Here is a 19,013-nt window from a genome sequence, read left to right on the forward strand (position 1 = left end):
AACCTCTATTAGATTCCCAGGAGTGTCCTTTAATATGTCCCTCATCTCAGCCTAAGGCAAACCCATTTATTGTCCTGCTAAGAGTTCAAACAAGTGCTATTCAAACAGACAGAAGAATATGAAATTATTAGAAAAAGCTGCATTATCCACAATATATTCACAAGGATTTGTATAAAATTAGGCTAAGTTGTTGTAGTAGAGTGTTGTTACCATGCCGTCATTTTAAGTGGGACTGCTTCACAAACAAGGGGTCAATTCAACACTGGATTCAACTCATGGCGGCACATGCTAGTCGATGAGTTGAATAAACTCCACAGCAACTACATAAATTTATCCACTAACCATTCAGAAACATCCAGTTGCATTCTAAAAGTTGTAACTTCTTCCTGAGTCTCTCCATCAGTGTCCGACTCCGGTTGAACAATGTAAGGTTGAACACCATTACTGACAATCGTCATTTTGGCTGCGTGAGATTCTCCAGCATTGTTGTTGTTGAGCAACCGAAGCGCGAGCTGTTAAAGCTCCGCCCTCCTCTGGAAATGGTAGCTCATTTGCATTTAAAGGGACACACACAAAAAAGGTGTGTTTTTGCTCACACCCAAATAAGGGCAAATTTGACAAGCTATAATAAATGATCTGTGGGATATTTTGAGCTGAAACTTCACAGACACATTCTGGAGACACCAAAGACTTATATGATGTCATGTAAAAGGGCATTATAGGTCCTCTTTAATGTTTTTGGAATAAGTTTGTTTATTTGATCAAAAATAAAGCAAAAACATATTGTAATATTGTAAACATTTCTACAATTTAAAATCATTTTATTATATTTTAAAATGTCATTTATTCAGGTGTGCTGCTTAATATTTTGGCAAAAAACCATCATACTTATTTTTTTCTCCAAGATTATTTGATGAATAAAACACTATAAATATCGTTTTTACTGTCACATTTTATATCAATTTAATGATTCCTTGCTGAAACAAAATATTAATTTTTCCAAAAAAACATTTGAGCACGAAAATAATGTGTATTTATATATTTACAAACCTGTTTTTTTCTGATTACTTTAAACCACGAATGTTCTTTCTTGCATTCAACATTTTGAATCCAAATGTCTTCAATGTCATATGATTTATAAAAAAAATGAAAAATAGTTTAATCCATTTCAGAGCAAATACATTCATGTGTATATATATGTGTGTGTGTGTGTGTGTGTGTGTGTGTGTGTGTGTGTGTGTGTTTTACTGAGAATGACACTATCTCAACTGTCAGATTTTGCACTGTACTAAATATTTGAACAATCACTTTAAATGACTTTTGTCACCTTTTTTTAACCTCTCAAACAGCCTTCTTTACACACATTATTTGCAGTTCTGCTGTTTGTGAAAGTGCACCACCCCCCAGAAGCAACTGGCACACAAAGAGGTACAATAATAAGTCAACAGTGAGAGAGGAAGTAAACATCACGAGAGCAGGAAGTGGCACTGTATCATAGGTGAAAAGAGGAGGTGGGGGCAGCAGTTAGTTTAAGAAAAGAGAAACCCTGGTGATTCACAACACAATCAGATTGACCTTTCATCCCAAGAGCCCCGTGAGCTGCTCTATAGATGGTGGGGGGTCAGCAGAGACCCTGATGCGAGACAGAGACCCGGGCCGATGGAGCCGGCAGATAAAAGCGGAGCCGGCATTGTCTAAACCTCACAGGCTAATGGGCCTAGTGAGCGGCAAAAACTTACAAAACATCCAACCCCACCCAGGAACTGAGGAAGGGGGACAAAGAACTGTCACTTCTCCCCCCCCCACCAAACCACAAGTCTGCATACATGTACGCTATCCCAAACATTTCCCTAAAGGTATTTGAATACAAACACTGAAATTTATACATGACTGCAAATGGTTTGAAACGTGCATTTGGCTAAATGAAAATACCTGCAAAGTTCAAGACTTTCGGATGTTCCAACCACAGGGCTATTTTCTGCTGCGCTTGCTTTTGACACACAAGATATCATCAGCACTGTGATAATAGCAGGAAGAACTGAGCTGTTATCTGTTTGCAAGCTGTTTGCCAGAGCCGGATGACCTGCATGTGTCTGTTTAAAGGTTGACTTTAACTAGAGTCTGCTTCATGGGTTTACATAAATGATGAAGCAGCTGATTCTAATAAAAATGATTTAAAAAGCAATTTGTTGTTGACAAACTTGACAGATTGGTGTACTACAATAAAGTGTCTAATAATTTATAACTAAATTCTCAAAATAAGTGTTCATATTTCAGTCGGATACACATACTGTGTGAACACGGTTCCATGATTTTGGATTAATTTATAAAACATATTCAGAGATATTCATTTACGCTTTGATAAATCCTGTCTCTTCCATTTTTTTTTTTTTTTCCCACAAAATATTCTATTCTTTATATTGTTTTGTAGGCAGCAGCCATTTTCTTGTGCTTAGTTATGTGCTAACTAATATATATATATATATATATATATATATATATGGTCAGAATTATTGGCACCCTTGGTAAATATGATCAAAGATGACTGTAAAAATAAATCTGCATTGTTTATCCTTTTGATCTTTATTTCATAAAATTAGCAAAAATATAACCTTTCATTGAAGGAAAAGAATTGAAAGTGGGGTGAAACTCACATTATGAAATAAATGTTTTTCTCTAAAGCATGTTGGCCACAATTATTGGCACCCCTAGAATTTTTTATGAGTAAAATATCTCTGAAGTATATTCCCATTCATATTTACATTTTTTAGCACACCAGGGTGATCATGAACATGAAATTGTCCAACCATGACTTCCTGTTCCACAGGAGTATAAACATGAGGAAACACAAAGGCCAAATTCCCTTAATCATTCATCACAATGAGTAAAAACAAAGAATACAGTTCTGATGTGCAGCAAAAGATTGTTGAGCTTCACAAAATAGAAAGTGTCTGTAAGAAAATAGCTAAAGCATTGAAAATCCCCATTTCCACCATCAGGGCAATAATTAAGAAGTTCCAATCAACTAAAGATGTTTCAAATCTGCCTGGAAGAGGACGTGTGTCTAAATCGTCCTAATGCGCGGTGAGGAGGAAAGTTTGAGTGGCCAAAGACTCTCCAAGGATCACAGCTGGAGAATTGCAGAGATTAGTTGAGTCTTCAGTCTCAGAAAGCCTAAAAAAAGTTATCAAACAGCACCTACATTCCCACAAGTTGATCGGGAGGGTTTCAAGAAAAATCCTCTGCTCTCATCCAGAATCAATCTCCAGCATATTCAGTTGTCAGACAAGACTGGAACTTCAAACGGGACTGGCTTCTATGGTCAGATGAAACGAAAAAAAGAGCTTTTTGGCAGCAAACCCACCAGATGGGTTTGGTGCACACATGGATAAAAAGTACCCCATGCCCACGGTTAAATATACTGCTGGATTTTTAATGTTGTGGGCCTATTTTTCTGCTGGAGGTCCTGGACATCTTGTTCAGATACATGGTATCATGGATTCTATCAAATACCAACAGATAAAAATTAAAACCTGACCGCTTCTGCTAGAAATCCAATAATGGGCCGTGGTTGGATCTTTCATCAGGACAATGATCCAAAACAAACATCAAAACCAACATAAAAATGTGTCACTAAGCACAAAATTAAGCTTCTGCCATGGCCATTCCAGTCCCCTGACCTGAACCCTAAAGAAAATGAGTGGAGTGAACTGAAGAGAAGCACCACCAACATGGAGCTGGGAATCTGAAGGATCTGTAGAGATTCTGTATGAAGGAATGGTCTCTGATCTCTTGTCAGGTGTTCTCCAAACTCATCAGGCAATATAGAAGAAGACTCAGAGCTGTTGGCAAAAGGAGGTTGCAAAAAGTATTGAATAAAAGGGTGCCAGTAATTGTGGCCAACGTGTTTTGGAGAAAAACATTTATTTCATAATGTGATTTTCCCCCCACTTTCAATTCTTTTCCTTCAATGAAAGGTTAGTTTTTTGCTAATTTTATGAATTAAAGATCAAAAGGATAAATGCAGATTTATTTTTAGTCATCTTTGATTATATTTACCAAGGGTGCCAATAATTCTGACCACCACTGTATATATATATATATATATATATATATATATATATATATATATATATTATATATATATATATATACCATTTATTTTTATAATTATATTACATATTTGTATTTTATTATATATTATTTATATATTTTTTAAAATATATTTTAATATTTGTATTAAAAATCTAATTATTATTAAACTATACATGATCTGTCTCTGTTTATTTATTTTATTTATTACAATTTTGTTAACATGTTTTATTATTATTATTATTATTATTAAGTTTTATTAATGTAATTTTTAAATTTTTAAAATAAACAAATAAAATGATTATTAATCTATGTATCTGCCTCTTCCATTAAAAAAATTCTATTCTTTATATTTTTTTGTGTATCTTTATATTTTTCTTGTGCTTAGTTATGTGCTAACTAATTATATATATATATATATATATATATATATATATATATGTGTGTGTGTGTGTGTGTGTGTGTTTGTATTACTTTATTATATATTTTTATATATTTAAAAAATATTGGCTTTTTTAATATTTTTTTATTAAAAATCGAATTATTATTTAAGTATACATGATCTGTCTCTGTTTATTTATTTTTATATATAATAAAAATATATAATTTTTACATTAAATAAACAAATAAAATGATTATTAATCTATGTATCTGCCTGTTTCTTTTTTTTTTTTCAAAAAATATTCTATTCTTTATATTTTGTATGCAGCAGCCATTTTGTTTTTAGGTGCTATAGGTAATATTTTTATATTAGGGTTATTATATTATTATATTTAATATTATCTATTTCATTATTATGTCATATATAATTAATATAATTAATTATATATAATTAATAACTATATATAATTATTATATATAATAATTTGTGTATTTTTTCTTTTTAAATTTTGATCAAATAAACAGTAACTGATAGCACATCTGTGCAAAGAGCATTCTAGTAATCTCAATGATTTGTATCAAGTTTTATTTATTTTTATTTTAAAACTACTGACAATACGAAGAATCAGTGACTTATAAGATTTAAGATTGTGGAAAGTGGAGGGAACATGTCTCTCAAAGACAAAAGCTCATCCAGATGGACAGTAAAGCAGCCAAAGTGGATTACAATGAGAATACAATTCAGCCTCCCCAGAAGGATCTCCACAAGCTACAGGATAATGGCCATTATCTTAGTACTGTGTCGTGTTTCATATGTTAAGCGGGGTGAAACTGAACACACCTTTGGCCCATGTGACTTCTGTGCATGTGAATGATGAGAGAGAGCCTTGATGGACAATTAATGAGCAATTCACTGCCAAATGACACAGGAGACAGGATGTCTGACAGCATGTTAATCAGGTCCCCCTAACCTGGGCTACTACATTCATTTAGACCAAAGTGAACACATATTTCATTAATAGTATCGTTTTAACATATTGGATCCATTTATAGCTACACCATAGGCTGTCCTTGTAAACACAACTGATCAACTCTAAACTCGCCTACTTCATGCAAATAACAAACATTTAGCCTCTTGTTTTCGAGCTTCTGCATTTGTGAGCACCAGAGACCCGACCTGACCTTTTAAAATAGCCTACTAGCTAAACTGTATTTATCAGTATGCAATTCAAATGAAACCGATAGCAATTATAAAATTGACATGTAAAAATATTTTCAAAGACATCTGGTTTAATGTGGGCGCAGGAATCCGGTGCAGCTGTTGAATGATTTGTGAGTGATTTTTTCAAAGCTTTGCACACATGGTATCTCGACACACAAGATGACATTATAGGTTGAGTGTAGGAAATGACTGTAGGAGGTGAGGAGAAACTCGCAATTCGCATCTGGTGTTAAACTATTTTGATGGCCCTATTTATGTGTTTATTGGAGCGATTATTCGCGCTCCCCACCTTCACTGAATTCGGATTAAGCTATCGACAAAGGCAGTTAATCAAAACGTGCGCTTTTGTCTGATATAATCATACTTTCATATAGTAACTGAATGGAAAAAAAAAAATGTTTATTTACGCAATGTTTCTTTAGGCTATTTATTTAGCCATAGTTTTAATCATTTTAACGATGTTTTAACGTAACTTTTATTTACAGTGCGCATGTGAAATTAAAAACGACTTATTTTAAAACACAGACAGCACATTTGAAATACGTTCACTTCGTCGTTGGCTGCAGCGGCGTACTACGTACTAGACTCCACAAACCGACCTACAAACAGCAGCTGGACGAAACTGAAATGCGGCTAAACGGAGTTCAAGTGTGTAACCTGAGCATGAGGTATATAGACCCCTCACCAAATACACTCGCAGTCCTCCTTCCTTCCCGTGCAGTGCCTATTTACTGTTTGTTTGCACTCCGCTGATCCGGAGCGGAAATTCCTTTCCGTTTTTGTGAATGACAAACTTATTAACAATTCATCAACACAGTCTGTTCCATCCGGCCCCGTTTCCACGGCGACGATTGCTCGGCGCCTCCTGATTGGCTGGCCGACATAATGTATCCATTGAAACGCCTCGCGCTTGTATCCATTCACTAGCTCGCTGTGACAGAGAGCACATCTAGGACTAGAACAGCGGAGGACGCAGCGTTGCATTCTCCGGGATAAATAACGTAGGGAAATAAAGCTACGAAGCGTTTTGCTGTACGCGACTCGTCTGCAAACGATATTCGACTGGATATCTAGATCGATTCGTGCAAAAATCGACGGCGAGAGAAGAGAGGTTATATAACAGGAAGACAACGTCAGTGGCTGTGGCTCGCGCACTCACTGGCTAGTGTGAGTCATTGATAAATGCACACAGTTGCATGAATGGGGTTGAAGTAGAGCGAGTCTGCGCTTGACTCTCGAAGGAAAACCCGAGGATTTTTTTTAATCATCTCGACGGTGCAGAAGAGACTTTGACGTGAGAATCTCAATGCTCCAGGCCTGAGACGTCCACGGCCTCTTGCAGCGCGTCTTCTCCGCAGTTTAAGGTCTCACGGTACCGTACCTTATTTCACTAATGCTCGATAAGTTCAAACCCGTGCAGTTCGATTCGGTCATGGCTATAAGCAAGACGGTAGAGTGGCTGAAGGAGCAGCTGGAGACGCGCAGGGACTGTTTGCTCGTTATGGACTGCCGAGCGCAAGAGCTCTACGAATCGTCGCACGTCGAAACGGCCATTAACGTGGCCATCCCGAGCCTCATGCTCCGGCGACTCAAGAAGGGCAACCTGCCCATCAAGTCTCTGCTTTCCAACGGGGAAGACAGGGAAAGGTTCGCGCGGAGGTGCAAGACGGACACTATCGTGTTGTACGACGAGTACAGCCGAGAGTGGAATGAAAACATCGACGGCGGATCCGTGTTGGGTTTACTGCTGAGGAGAATGAAGGACGAGGGCTACAAAGCTTTCTATCTTGAGGGTACGTTCATTTCCACGGCATTTTAGGATTTGTTTTAAGTTGCTAGTATTTATTTATGAGTTATAAGCGACTTGTAACCATTTATTTAGATATTCATAACACTAACTAGTATCTAGTCACTAGTACTTGTCTCATCCGTTGTTAACTATTCCATTGGTACTTCAAACAAATGTAATATTTTACCATGTATTTATATAAAAATCTGTTGTTTATACTAACAAATAGTATGTATAATGAAATATGGCCTACTAGTGATTTTTTTCTTATTAGAAACTAGTATCTCTTTTTGATATACTACCAAATATCCCAGTTGTTACTAGTCACATTTCATATTCCACTAGTTGAAGTTGGCTACTTTATAGTTGAATTAAAAATAGTACTAGTTTGACTGAAAATATTACTAGTAACAACAGAAATACACACTAATGTCTTTTAGTGGAATGTAAATGTTCAAATAGTTACTAGTAAGCAAGTAAACAAAGAGTACTAGTGTCTAATGAATGGCTACTAGTGAAACAAAAAAAGATAATAGTCACTACTTGTAATTAAAAATGAGTTCTCATCAGATAAAAAAAATGATAGTTTTAAGGAATAAATGTTAAATGTTTTTTTTTTTTTTTTGAACTTTACAGGTGGCTTCAGCAAATTTCAAGCTGATTTTCCCACCATGTGCGAGACGAACCTCGACGGTTCCTCCAGCAGCAGTTCACCGACCTCCCAGGTCCTGGGTCTCGGAGGACTCCGGATCAGCTCCGACTCCTCAGACATCGAGTCAGACATTGACCGAGACCCAAGCAGCGCTACCGACTCGGACGGCAGCCCTCTGTCCAACCCCCAGCCCTCGTTCCCCGTGGAGATCCTGCCGCATCTGTATCTTGGCTGTGCAAAGGACTCCACGAACCTGGATATCCTGGAGGAGTTTGGCATCAAGTACATCTTGAACGTGACCCCTAATCTTCCCAACATGTTCGAGAATGCTGGGGAATTTAAGTACAAGCAGATTCCCATCTCCGATCACTGGAGCCAGAATCTCTCTCAGTTTTTCCCAGAAGCCATCAGCTTTATTGGTAAGAAACACAATTATTGTAATTTTAATTTGCTTTTCATTCAGTCCCTGTTTTGATTAGCAAACGGATGGCACCGTTTTTTATTGTTTGCATAGTAACATATCCCGCGGTTGTGCAGTTGTGACACAAAGGCTTATGATGAAACAGGAGATGGAGGGGGGAGGCAGTAATTTGAGCTCAACAGGAAGGAAGCAAGCAGCATTGAAAGTAATCTAGGACAGAGCAATGTTTTGCCACACAATGAGGACCATTTACAGGGCAGTGTTGACATCCTGTTAGCCTTGACAGGGTGCTGCCATGACTTCTACATTTACACGCCCAAATGGTACCATTGTCAAGTAACCTGGCGAGCGGAAGGATCATTTGATTAACCTTAATAGCCCATTTCCACGTCACATTCCCTGAGAAAATGGGCGAGTTGTTTTCAGTCATGCACTAGAAATCCCGCTGAATGAGGCCCCTTTTGTCAATGCAGGGACTGTAATGAATTCTGACAGCCGAGCTTATGTACAATTGCATATTCATAAGTCAGCTGCACACAGATAACTAATCATCTGGTCTTTTTTTCCCCTCAGATGAGGCCCGCGGACAGAAGTGCGGCGTGCTCGTTCATTGCCTCGCCGGTATCAGCCGTTCCGTAACTGTGACGGTGGCGTACCTCATGCAGAAGCTCAACCTGTCCATGAACGACGCGTATGACATTGTCAAGATGAAGAAGTCCAACATCTCACCCAACTTCAACTTCATGGGCCAGCTCTTGGACTTTGAGCGCACGTTGGGCCTCAAGAGCCCGTGCGACAACCGCGTGGTGGCTCCGACCCAACCGTTGTACTTCACCACTCCAACCAATCACAACGTTTTTCAGTTGGACCCTCTCGAGTCCACGTGAGAACCCACCTTGATTCCAATCGAGCGAAACACGAGTTTCATTTTTGTCGAGGGATTCCTGACGTTATTGACGTTGGCTTGAGACGACGGCCGACCAGAGTAGCCACTGATGGGCCATGCGGTGTGCCCAGAGCTTCTACGCTGCTGTTTAACGGAGAGAGATCATGTGACTCTATATCTCCAAGACTCTTTAAAGTAGTTTGTTTCATATATATATACGTATACATACATATTCAAGCATGGAAAGACTGTCCAAATGGAAAGAACGTCCAATGTATTGGGGCTGGTGTGCCAAAGAGACTTGACTGGAACTGAACAATGACAAATACTCATTTGTTTTGTTTAGCACTTGCACCTTGACATTTTCTAGGTGTGCTCTTCTTGTCTTCAATGAAGACTTGCCTGTTTTTGGGATGAGACTTCCCTTCGGTAATGATGGCAGAGTGTACTGTACTCCAACTTATTTGCGTGGAGAAATTTTTGAAACATTTATACATGTGTATATTAAGATGTCGGTAAGCCTTGCCGTAGTTAGAATACACCTGTTTTTAAGAAACGGCTGTAGATTTTTTTTCTCCTTTTCGTCCTCTTTATGTAAAGAAACTGAATATCGATCAATATTATCTTTATCGAAGAGTTAAATGCCAAAAATTTTAACAGGTTTTTGCAAGATCATCAATGTGTATATGTATAATATATTTACAGTTTTGCTTTACGGATCGATTCCGCCTTTCTCAGCCTTTTAACCACCATCACGAATCAAAGTCATCATTCTCTTGCCTTAGTTCTGTACATAAGTGTTATTGTGCGGTAACTTTTCAGAGCAGTTCCCCATACGCTTCTTTTCACCTTTTTTAGCGAACCTGGCCATATGAACTTGCACGTTCAGAGGGGTCGTCCGAACTTGTACTTGTACGAGGCATTCCTTGAATGCTATGCGGCGGGGTTTCAGATGCATGCTCATTTAGGACCCATACGCCTTTATACTACTCGTTTTTTGTAATTTTTCTGGGGACAATGGAGGGTCGAAGCAAGTAATGCTAATTTTTTTTTTTTTTTGGTCCGCAATGAGTTGAGGTCTGTGTTGACAAAGCTGGGAGAACGTTTTATGTCTCCTGTTCAGGGAAGTTCTGTGACATGCATTTTTTTTTTTTTTGTGAGAAAAGTGATGGTTTTCAAGAGTGTTTTGTTGTCCCTCAAAGCGAAGGCCTGATTGGGGGGAGGGGCTGTTTTACAAATCCGATATCCCCCCAATGTTACGAATGTAAAGAAATAAGTTATTAATAAATTGCTATTTTGTCTATTCAAATGTATTTATGTCTCTCTGTTTTCTTTGCTCAAATTAAACATATGAATTCAAACTGATTACAAAATTCAAATGCATTCAGAAAAAGTGCCTTTTTTGGTTTTATCTAAAGCAGAATAATAGATATACTAGCACACAGTTCATTAATCACTCACAAACATATATAACTTAGTATTTAAATGACAAAGATAACCATAGACTAGATTAACCTTTGACATAAAACAGTTGTACAATGAAAAACAAAATCCAATTTCCCCCTAAAGATAAAGTGTTACTGAGTGTTAAGTGAGCAAAACAACTTTCCATGTGGACAGGCTGGTATTTCCAGGTATGGGTTGGTTAGAGCGAAATGTCCCCCCCTGCGGCACTTCCTGTCAGGAGATCAGGCTCCTGCTCTAAAAGCAAGTCCTGGCAAAACAAGCTGTATAACCTGACACCCTCTTGGCTTTTGCATACATCAGATAAAGGGATAATCCCTATGTGGGAGTTAAGAAATGGGGTTAAAATGAGTAATTATTATTTCTGATGACAAAATAGTGTATTGTTGTTATAATAATAGAAATAATGATCTGTTTTACATATCTGCCAACATGAACACTGAGTAGGAGTAGTATTAGAGAATGGATTCTCATATTAGACACCTGTAATTTTAATTCTGTGACCTGCATTTGAATATTATAGATTAATATTTTTAATTTATATATATACAGGTGCTGGTCATATAATTAGAATATCATCAAAAAGTTGATTTATTTCACTAATTCCATTCAAAAAGTGAAACTTGTATATTATATTCATTCATTACACACAGACTGATATATTTCAAATGTTTGTTTCTTTTAATTTTGATGATTATAACTGACAACTAAGGAAAATCCCAGATTCAGTATCTCAGAAAATTAGAATATTACTAATGACCAATACAAAGAAAGTATTTTTAGAAATCTTGGCCAACTGAGAAGTATGAACATGAAAAGTATGAGCATGTACAGCACTCATTACTTAGTTGGGGCTCCTTTTGCCTGAATTACTGCAGCAATGCGGCGTGGCATGGAGTCGATCAGTCTGTGGCACTGCTCAGGTGTTATTAGAGCCCAGGTTGCTCTGATAGTGGCCTTCAGCTCTTCTGCATTGTTGGGTCTGGCATATCGCATCTTCCTCTTCACAATACCCCATAGATTTTCTATGGGGTTAAGGTCAGGTGAGTTTGCTGGCCAATTAAGAACAGGGATACCATGGTCCTTAAACCAGGTACTGGTAGCTTTGGCACTGTGTGCAGGTGCCAAGTCCTGTTGGAAAATGAAATCTGCATCTCCATAAAGTTGGTCAGCAGCAGGAAGCATGAAGTGCTCTAAAACTTCCTGGTATACGGCTACGTTGACCTTGGACCTCAGAAAACACAGTGGACCAACACCAGCAGATGACATGGCACCCCAAACCATCACTGACCGTGGAAACTTTACACTGGACCTCAAGCAATGTGGATTGTGTGCCTCTCCTCTCTTCCTCCAGACTCTGGGACCCTGATTTCCAAAGGAAATGCAAAATTTACTTTCATCAGAGAACATAACTTTGGACCACTCAGCAGCAGTCCAGTCCTTTTTGTCTTTAGCCCAGGCGAGACGCTTCTGACGCTGTCTGTTGTTCAAGAGTGGCTTGACACGACAGCTGAAACCCATGTCTTGCATACATCTGTGCGTAGTGGTTCTTGAAGCACTGACTCCAGCTGCAGTCCACTCTTTGTGAATCTCCCCCACATTTTTGAATGGGTTTTGTTTCACAATCCTCTCCAGGGTGCGGTTATCCCTATTGCTTGTACACTTTTTTCTACCACATCTTTTCCTTCCCTTCGCCTCTCTATTAATGTGCTTGGACACAGAGCTCTGTGAACAGCCAGCCTCTTTTGCAATGACCTTTTGTGTCTTGCCCTCCTTGTGCAAGGTGTCAATGGTCGTCTTTTGGACAACTGTCAAGTCAGCAGTCTTCCCCATGATTGTGTAGCCTACAGAACTAGACTGAGAGACCATTTAAAGGCCTTTGCAGGTGTTTTGAGTTAATTAGCTGATTAGAGTGTGGCACCAGGTGTCTTCAATATTGAACCTTTTCACAATATTCTAATTTTCTGAGATACTGAATTTGGGATTTTCCTTAGTTGTCAGTTATAATCATCAAAATTAAAAGAAATAAACATTTGAAATATATCAGTCTGTGTGTAATGAATGAATATAATATACAAGTTTCACTTTTTGAATGGAATTAGTGAAATAAATCAACTTTTTGATGATATTCTAATTATATGACCAGCACCTGTATATATATAATTTTATTTAATATTTAATGAAATATAATAGCCTTGTTAATAGTCTAAATTTATTTATTTTTAAATATATATATATATATATAATAATATAATATATAATATATATATATATATTGCGTTTGTGTGTGCTAGTTTATATGATTTTCTAAATTTGTATTTATAAATCTTTCTCCACTGATGGGTTCATTAGGGCATGATTACCAAAATATTTTTAATAAAGGTTAATAATATTAACCTTTTATTTTCAAGTTCTTCCAGAATCAGTTCTTCAGAATCTAAAATGCTGGTCTGTAAAACCCATCAAGAAAAACTGTAATGATGGGTCGACAGAATGTGGATCCATTTGCAGCTAGTTTATTAAAAGTACTTACAGAGTAGACAAGGCAAAGGCAGAGGCATAAACAGTAACAGGCAATGGTCGGGGCAGGCGGCAGACAAACAGAGTCAGGGTACAGGCAAGGATCAGGGCAGGCAGCAAACAATCACAGTCCAGGAAACAGGCAAAGATCAGGGTAGGCAGCAAAGGGTCGCAGGGAATAAACAGTCCAATCGGTAACAGATAAACAGTCCACAGAAAAACGCTCAGAAATGATCACCTCGGCAAATCAAGACTTCGCGATGTGTGTGTGTGTGAGTGTGTCTTATATAGTGTGAGTGTGATGCGGTGCAGGTGTGTGTGCAATCAGTCCCAGGAGTGAGGGCCCATGGGAAACGTAGTCCGAATGAGAACTGATCAGTATTCCGGTGATGGCTCCCTCCGGTGGTCCGGAGGAGGGGCCGAAGGAGCCATATTCGTGACAGAGCCCCCCCCCTGTGAGCGGCTCCAGACGCGAGGAAGCGGACGCCGGGGTCTACCACGTGGTCGAGGGGCCGGTCTCTCCGGGTGCGTCCGATGAAATTCCTCTGTGAGTGAGGGGTCCAGGATATCATCCGCATTGACCCAGGATCGCTCCTCCGGGCCGTACCCCTCCCAGTCGGCTAAGTATTGTAGTCTCCTACCCCGGCGCCTGGAGTCGAGCAGCTCTCGTACTTGATAGGCTTCCTCGCCTTCAATCATCAAGGGTGGGGGGGAGCGGACCTCGGCTCCCTCTGGCTCCCCTCTCGGACCCCCGGAGGGTTTCAGCAGCGAAACATGAAAAGTGGGAGAGACACGGTAATTAGCAGGCAAGTCTAAACGAAATGATACTGGGGTGATTTGTTTGATAATTTGAAAGGGCCCTACAAACCTGGGGCTGAGTTTCCTGCATGGAAGTCTTAGCCGGAGGTCTCTGGTGGACAGCCAAACCCATTGTCCCACGGCGTACTGGGGATTGGGACATCGGTGACGATTGGCCTGCATCTCCTGCCTTCTTACGGCGCGTTGTAGGTGATGGTGAGCTTGGTCCCAGGTTTCTTCGCTTCTTTGCATCCATTCAGTAACAGACGGTAGATTGGATGGTTCACCAGACCAAGGAAATAATGGAGGTTGGAAGCCCAAGATGCACTGAAAGGGCGTGACACCAGTGGCAGGTTTCTGTAGGGAGTTTTGGGCGTACTCCGCCCAGAGCAGATAACGGCTCCAGTCGGTCTGGTTGCGCTGGCAGTAGGTGCGTAAGAATCGTGTTAATTCTTGGTTCATGCGCTCTGTTTGGCCATTGGATTCTGGATGGTACCCTGAAGTGAGGCTGACGTTGATATTGAGACTCTTGAAGAAGGATGACCAGACTCGAGATGTAAACTGTGGGCCCCTGTCTGATACAATGTCCTCAGGTAGTCCATAGAAACGGAACACATAATTGCATAGAAGCTCAGCTGTTTCGAATGCTGTGGGTAGCTTGGCCAGTGGTATGAGTCTGCATGCTTTTGAGAAACGGTCGATGACTGTGAGTATGGTGGTGTGGCCCTGGGATTCTGGGAGATCCGTGACAAAATCAATGGCTATGTGAGACCAGGGACGTTGAGGAATGGGTAATGGTTGTAACAGTCCAGCTGGCGCTTGGTGTGAAGCCTTGGTGGTTTGACAGGGTGTACAGTTAGTGATGAAGCGGGTAGTGTCGGATAACATGGAGTCCCACCAGAACTGATTTTGTAGCAGATGGAGAGTGGCTGTGACACCCGGATGACCAGAGCTTGGAAAGTCGTGCACGTGATGAAGTAGTCTGTCCCGAAGCTGTGCTGGGACGTAGGTGCGGTCCGGCGGGCATGTTGGAGGAGGAGTGGTCTGTTCGTTGGCATGTGTGATCTCTGTGATAATGTCCCATTGAACTGGAGCCAGCAGTAAGGTGTCAGGGATTATGTTCTCTGCGATTTCTGTCCGTTCCACCTCCTCATGCTGCCGTGACAGCGCGTCTGCCTTGGTGTTCTTAGAGCCTGGTCTATAAGTTACAGAGAACTGGAAGCGCGTGAAGAACAAGGCCCACCTAGCTTGCCGTGGATTTAGACGCTTGGCGGAACGCAGGTATTCCAGGTTTTTATGGTCTGTGAGAATGGTGAACGGATGTTTTGCTCCCTCCAGCCAGTGACGCCACTCCTCCAGTGCTGCCTTCATAGCCAGTAATTCCCGATTGCCCACATCGTAATTACGTTCAGCCGCCGACATTTTCCGGGAATAGAAAGCACACGGGTACATCTTCTCTGGGTTACCTTGGCGCTGAGAAAGGACGGCCCCTATGCCCGTGCTGGAGGCGTCCACTTCTACAATGAAGGGAAGTTCAGGGTCTGGGTGACGGAGAATGGGTGCTGACGTGAAACGCTCCTTTAGCTCTTGGAAAGCCTGTATTGCCTCAGAGGACCAGATGAGACGTGAGGACTGCCGCTTGGTCATGGACGTTAACGGGGCTGCAACACCGCTGAAGTTCCGTATGAATCGCCTGTAGAAGTTGGCAAACCCCAGGAACCGTTGTAACTCCTTCAGTGTGCGAGGTTGTGGCCAGTCCTGTACCGCCCTCACCTTACTGTCATCCATGGCCACGCCCTCACGGCTGATAATGTAACCCAGAAAGGTTGTGGAGGTTTGGTGAAATTCGCATTTCTCTGCTTTTGCATAAAGTTTGTGTTGTATCAGTCTTTGGAGTACCGCCCGTACGTGCTGAACATGTTCTTTGAGAGAGTTGGAGTAGATGAGGATGTCATCTATGTAGACTATGACCCAGCGATTAAGCATGTCACGGAAGACGTCGTTAATAAAGGACTGGAAGACAGAGGGACTGTTGGCTAGCCCGAACGGCATGACGAGGGTCTCGTAGTGACCAGTGGTGGTGGAAAAAGCTGTCTTCCATTCGTCCCCTTCTCGGATGCGAATCAGGTTGTACGCACAGCGAAGGTCCAACTTGGTAAAGTATGTGGCCTGCCTGAGTTGTTCGAGGGCTGGAGGAACTAGAGGTAAGGGGTACCGGAACTTGATGGTGATGTCATTGAGTCCACGGTAGTCGATACAAGGTCTTAATCCGCCGTCCTTTTTCTTGACGAAGAAGAATCCTGAGGCTGCCGGTGATGTGGACGGGCGGATAAATCCTTTGGCTAGTTCCTCCTCGATGTAGGCTTTCATGGCTGCTGACTCGGGTTGTGACAGGGGAAAGATCCTGCCCTTGGGAGGTGTGGTTCCAGGCAACAGGTCGATGGCACAGTCCCCGGAGCGATGAGGAGGAAGTTCGGTGGACTTGTTCTTACTGAAGGCCACAGCCAGATCGGAGTATTCTTCGGGTATGTTTAATTTCTCGGTGTCAGAATCGTGGAGTGCAGCGGCTTGAACTGGCAGGGGAGTGATTTGTTTCAAGCAGTTTGCATGGCAGTTGGCGTCCCATTGTACAATCTGGCCCTCCTTCCAGGAAATGTGTGGGTTATGGGTTCTGAGCCACGGCAGACCAAGGATCACGGGGTTGTTGGGTGAGTGGATAACGTAGAAGCGAATGAGCTCATGGTGAAGGGCCCCTACTTGTAAAGCGAGTTCGTCTGTGATATGGATCACTTTGCCTCCGCCGATGGGCTTCCCATCTAGCGCCTCCACTGTCAACAGGGAATTACAGTCTGTTAGTGAGATGTTATGACTTTTGATGAAAGCATCAGACATGAAGTTCCCGGCGGCTCCAGAATCCAGCAAGGCGTGAGTGGATAGACGTTGGCCATTTACGGTAATCTGAATGGGAATTTTAAAGCAGTTGGAGTGTGGTGCAGAACTCACCGCTTTGGGATTGGAAGACTGAGGTCGTACGGGGCAGTTAATCTTGATATGGCCGGCCTGGCCGCAGTAGAGACACAGATGTAGTTGTCGTCTCCTTTCTCTCTCTTCGGGAAGTAGCGGAGTGTAGCCGAGTTGCATGGGTTCCAAAGCGGGTCCGGCTGAGGCGGATAGCCGAACGGGTCGTCGGGTGCGCAGCAGATTGTCAATGTGAATGGCCAGTTCGATGAAAGCGTTGAGCGAGCTTCCCTCATCCCGGCACGCAAGTTCGGCTTGTAATTCCAGTGATAGACCCCTTCGGAAAAGCAGTTTTAATGTGTCCTCAACCCAGTTCGTCTGAGCGGCGAGAGTGCGAAAGTTGAGCGCGTACTCAGCTGCTGTTTGTTTACCTTGGCTGAGAGACAATAGCTGATCGCCGATGCTCTTGCCTCCTTCGGGATGTTCGAAGACCTCTTTAAAGCTTCGCAAGAAGTCCTGGAAGGTGGGGAACGCAGGACTGTCATCTCTCCACACCGCGGTGGCCCAATCCAGTGCTTTGCCAGTGAGCAGGGAACACACAAACGATATCCGACTGGATTCGGTGGGATACAGAGACGGTTGTTGGTTGATGAACAGGGAGCATTGGAGAAGGAACCCCTTACATCTGGCGGGACTGCCGTCGAACTTTTCTGGGAGCGCTAGGCGAGGGTTGACCGCAGGGGAGGCCGCGAAGCCTGGATTGGCGGGAACAACGGGCGGCGGTGTGGCGATTTCAGCAGGGCTAAATCGGAGGCCTTGGAGCGTCTTCACCAGCTCTTCGGTAAGAGAAGTTAAGCGGTTAAGCTGATGTTGATGCACCGCTAGCTGGTTGGCCTGGGCAGTTAGTTCTGACGAAATCTGCATGAGGGCTGCTGGATCGCTGATTGGCGAAGTCTTCTGTAATGATGGGTCGACAGAATGTGGATCCATTTGCAGCTAGTTTATTAAAAGTACTTACAGAGTAGACAGGGCAAAGGCAGAGGCATAAACAGTAACAGGCAATGGTCGGGGCAGGCGGCAGACAAACAGAGTCAGGGTACAGGCAAGGATCAGGGCAGGCAGCAAACAATCACAGTCCAGGAAACAGGCAAAGATCAGGGTAGGCAGCAAAGGGTCGCAGGGAATAAACAGTCCAATCGGTAACAGATAAACAGTCCACAGAAAAACGCTCAGAAATGATCACCTCGGCAAATCAAGACTTCGCGATGTGTGTGTGTGTGAGTGTGTCTTATATAGTGTGAGTGTGATGCGGTGCAGGTGTGTGTGCAATCAGTCCCAGGAGTGAGGGCCCATGGGAAACGTAGTCCGAATGAGAACTGATCAGTATTCCGGTGATGGCTCCCTCCGGTGGTCCGGAGGAGGGGCCGAAGGAGCCATATTCGTGACAAAAACATTTTTTTAGTTTAATCGCGATTAATCGCAATTATTCGCGATTAATCGATTTGACAGCACGTAGTGACCAAGACGCAATGGTTTTGCCTTTGGAAAACCTTTTATTTTCAAGTTTTTCAAGACACAAATTTGTATAATGACATGGGTATTACACCGGTTTATGAACACAAACTTTACAAACTTTTATGTTAGATGCAATTAATCGCGATTAATTGATTTGACAGCACTAATAATATATATATATATATATATATATATATATATTATATTACATAAAATGTAATTGTTACAAATAATACGTTAATATTATTCAATTAAATGTTATAAGTTTTAGTGACTAAGACACAATGGTTTTAAGGCAACATGTGTCCATTGTCC

At 41.6% G+C, this 19,013-nt stretch overlaps 1 protein-coding gene across 1 annotated transcript; it reads left to right on the forward strand.

Annotated features, from left to right (window-relative positions):
- Positions 1 to 6,603: 6,603 nt before the first annotated feature.
- On the forward strand, positions 6,604 to 10,756 carry dusp6 (dual specificity phosphatase 6). Its single transcript, XM_051884323.1, has 3 exons — positions 6,604 to 7,488; positions 8,121 to 8,555; positions 9,131 to 10,756. Exons 1-3 carry the CDS (start codon positions 7,089 to 7,091, stop codon positions 9,442 to 9,444), a joined length of 1,149 nt encoding a protein of 382 aa, XP_051740283.1. The 5' UTR covers positions 6,604 to 7,088; the 3' UTR covers positions 9,445 to 10,756.
- Positions 10,757 to 19,013: the final 8,257 nt, after the last annotated feature.

Source organism: Ctenopharyngodon idella, chromosome 24 (genome assembly GCF_019924925.1).
Source record: "Ctenopharyngodon idella isolate HZGC_01 chromosome 24, HZGC01, whole genome shotgun sequence".
Classification (NCBI taxonomy): Eukaryota; Metazoa; Chordata; class Actinopteri; order Cypriniformes; family Xenocyprididae; genus Ctenopharyngodon; species Ctenopharyngodon idella.

Coding starts and splice junctions, on each gene's coding strand:
- dusp6 (XM_051884323.1), top strand. CDS start 7,089: ATGCTCGATAAGTTCAAACCCGTGCAGTTCGATTCGGTCATGGCTATA. Junction 7,489..8,120: donor CAAAGCTTTCTATCTTGAGG/GTACGTTCATTT, acceptor TGAACTTTACAG/GTGGCTTCAGCAAATTTCAA. Junction 8,556..9,130: donor AGAAGCCATCAGCTTTATTG/GTAAGAAACACA, acceptor TTTTCCCCTCAG/ATGAGGCCCGCGGACAGAAG.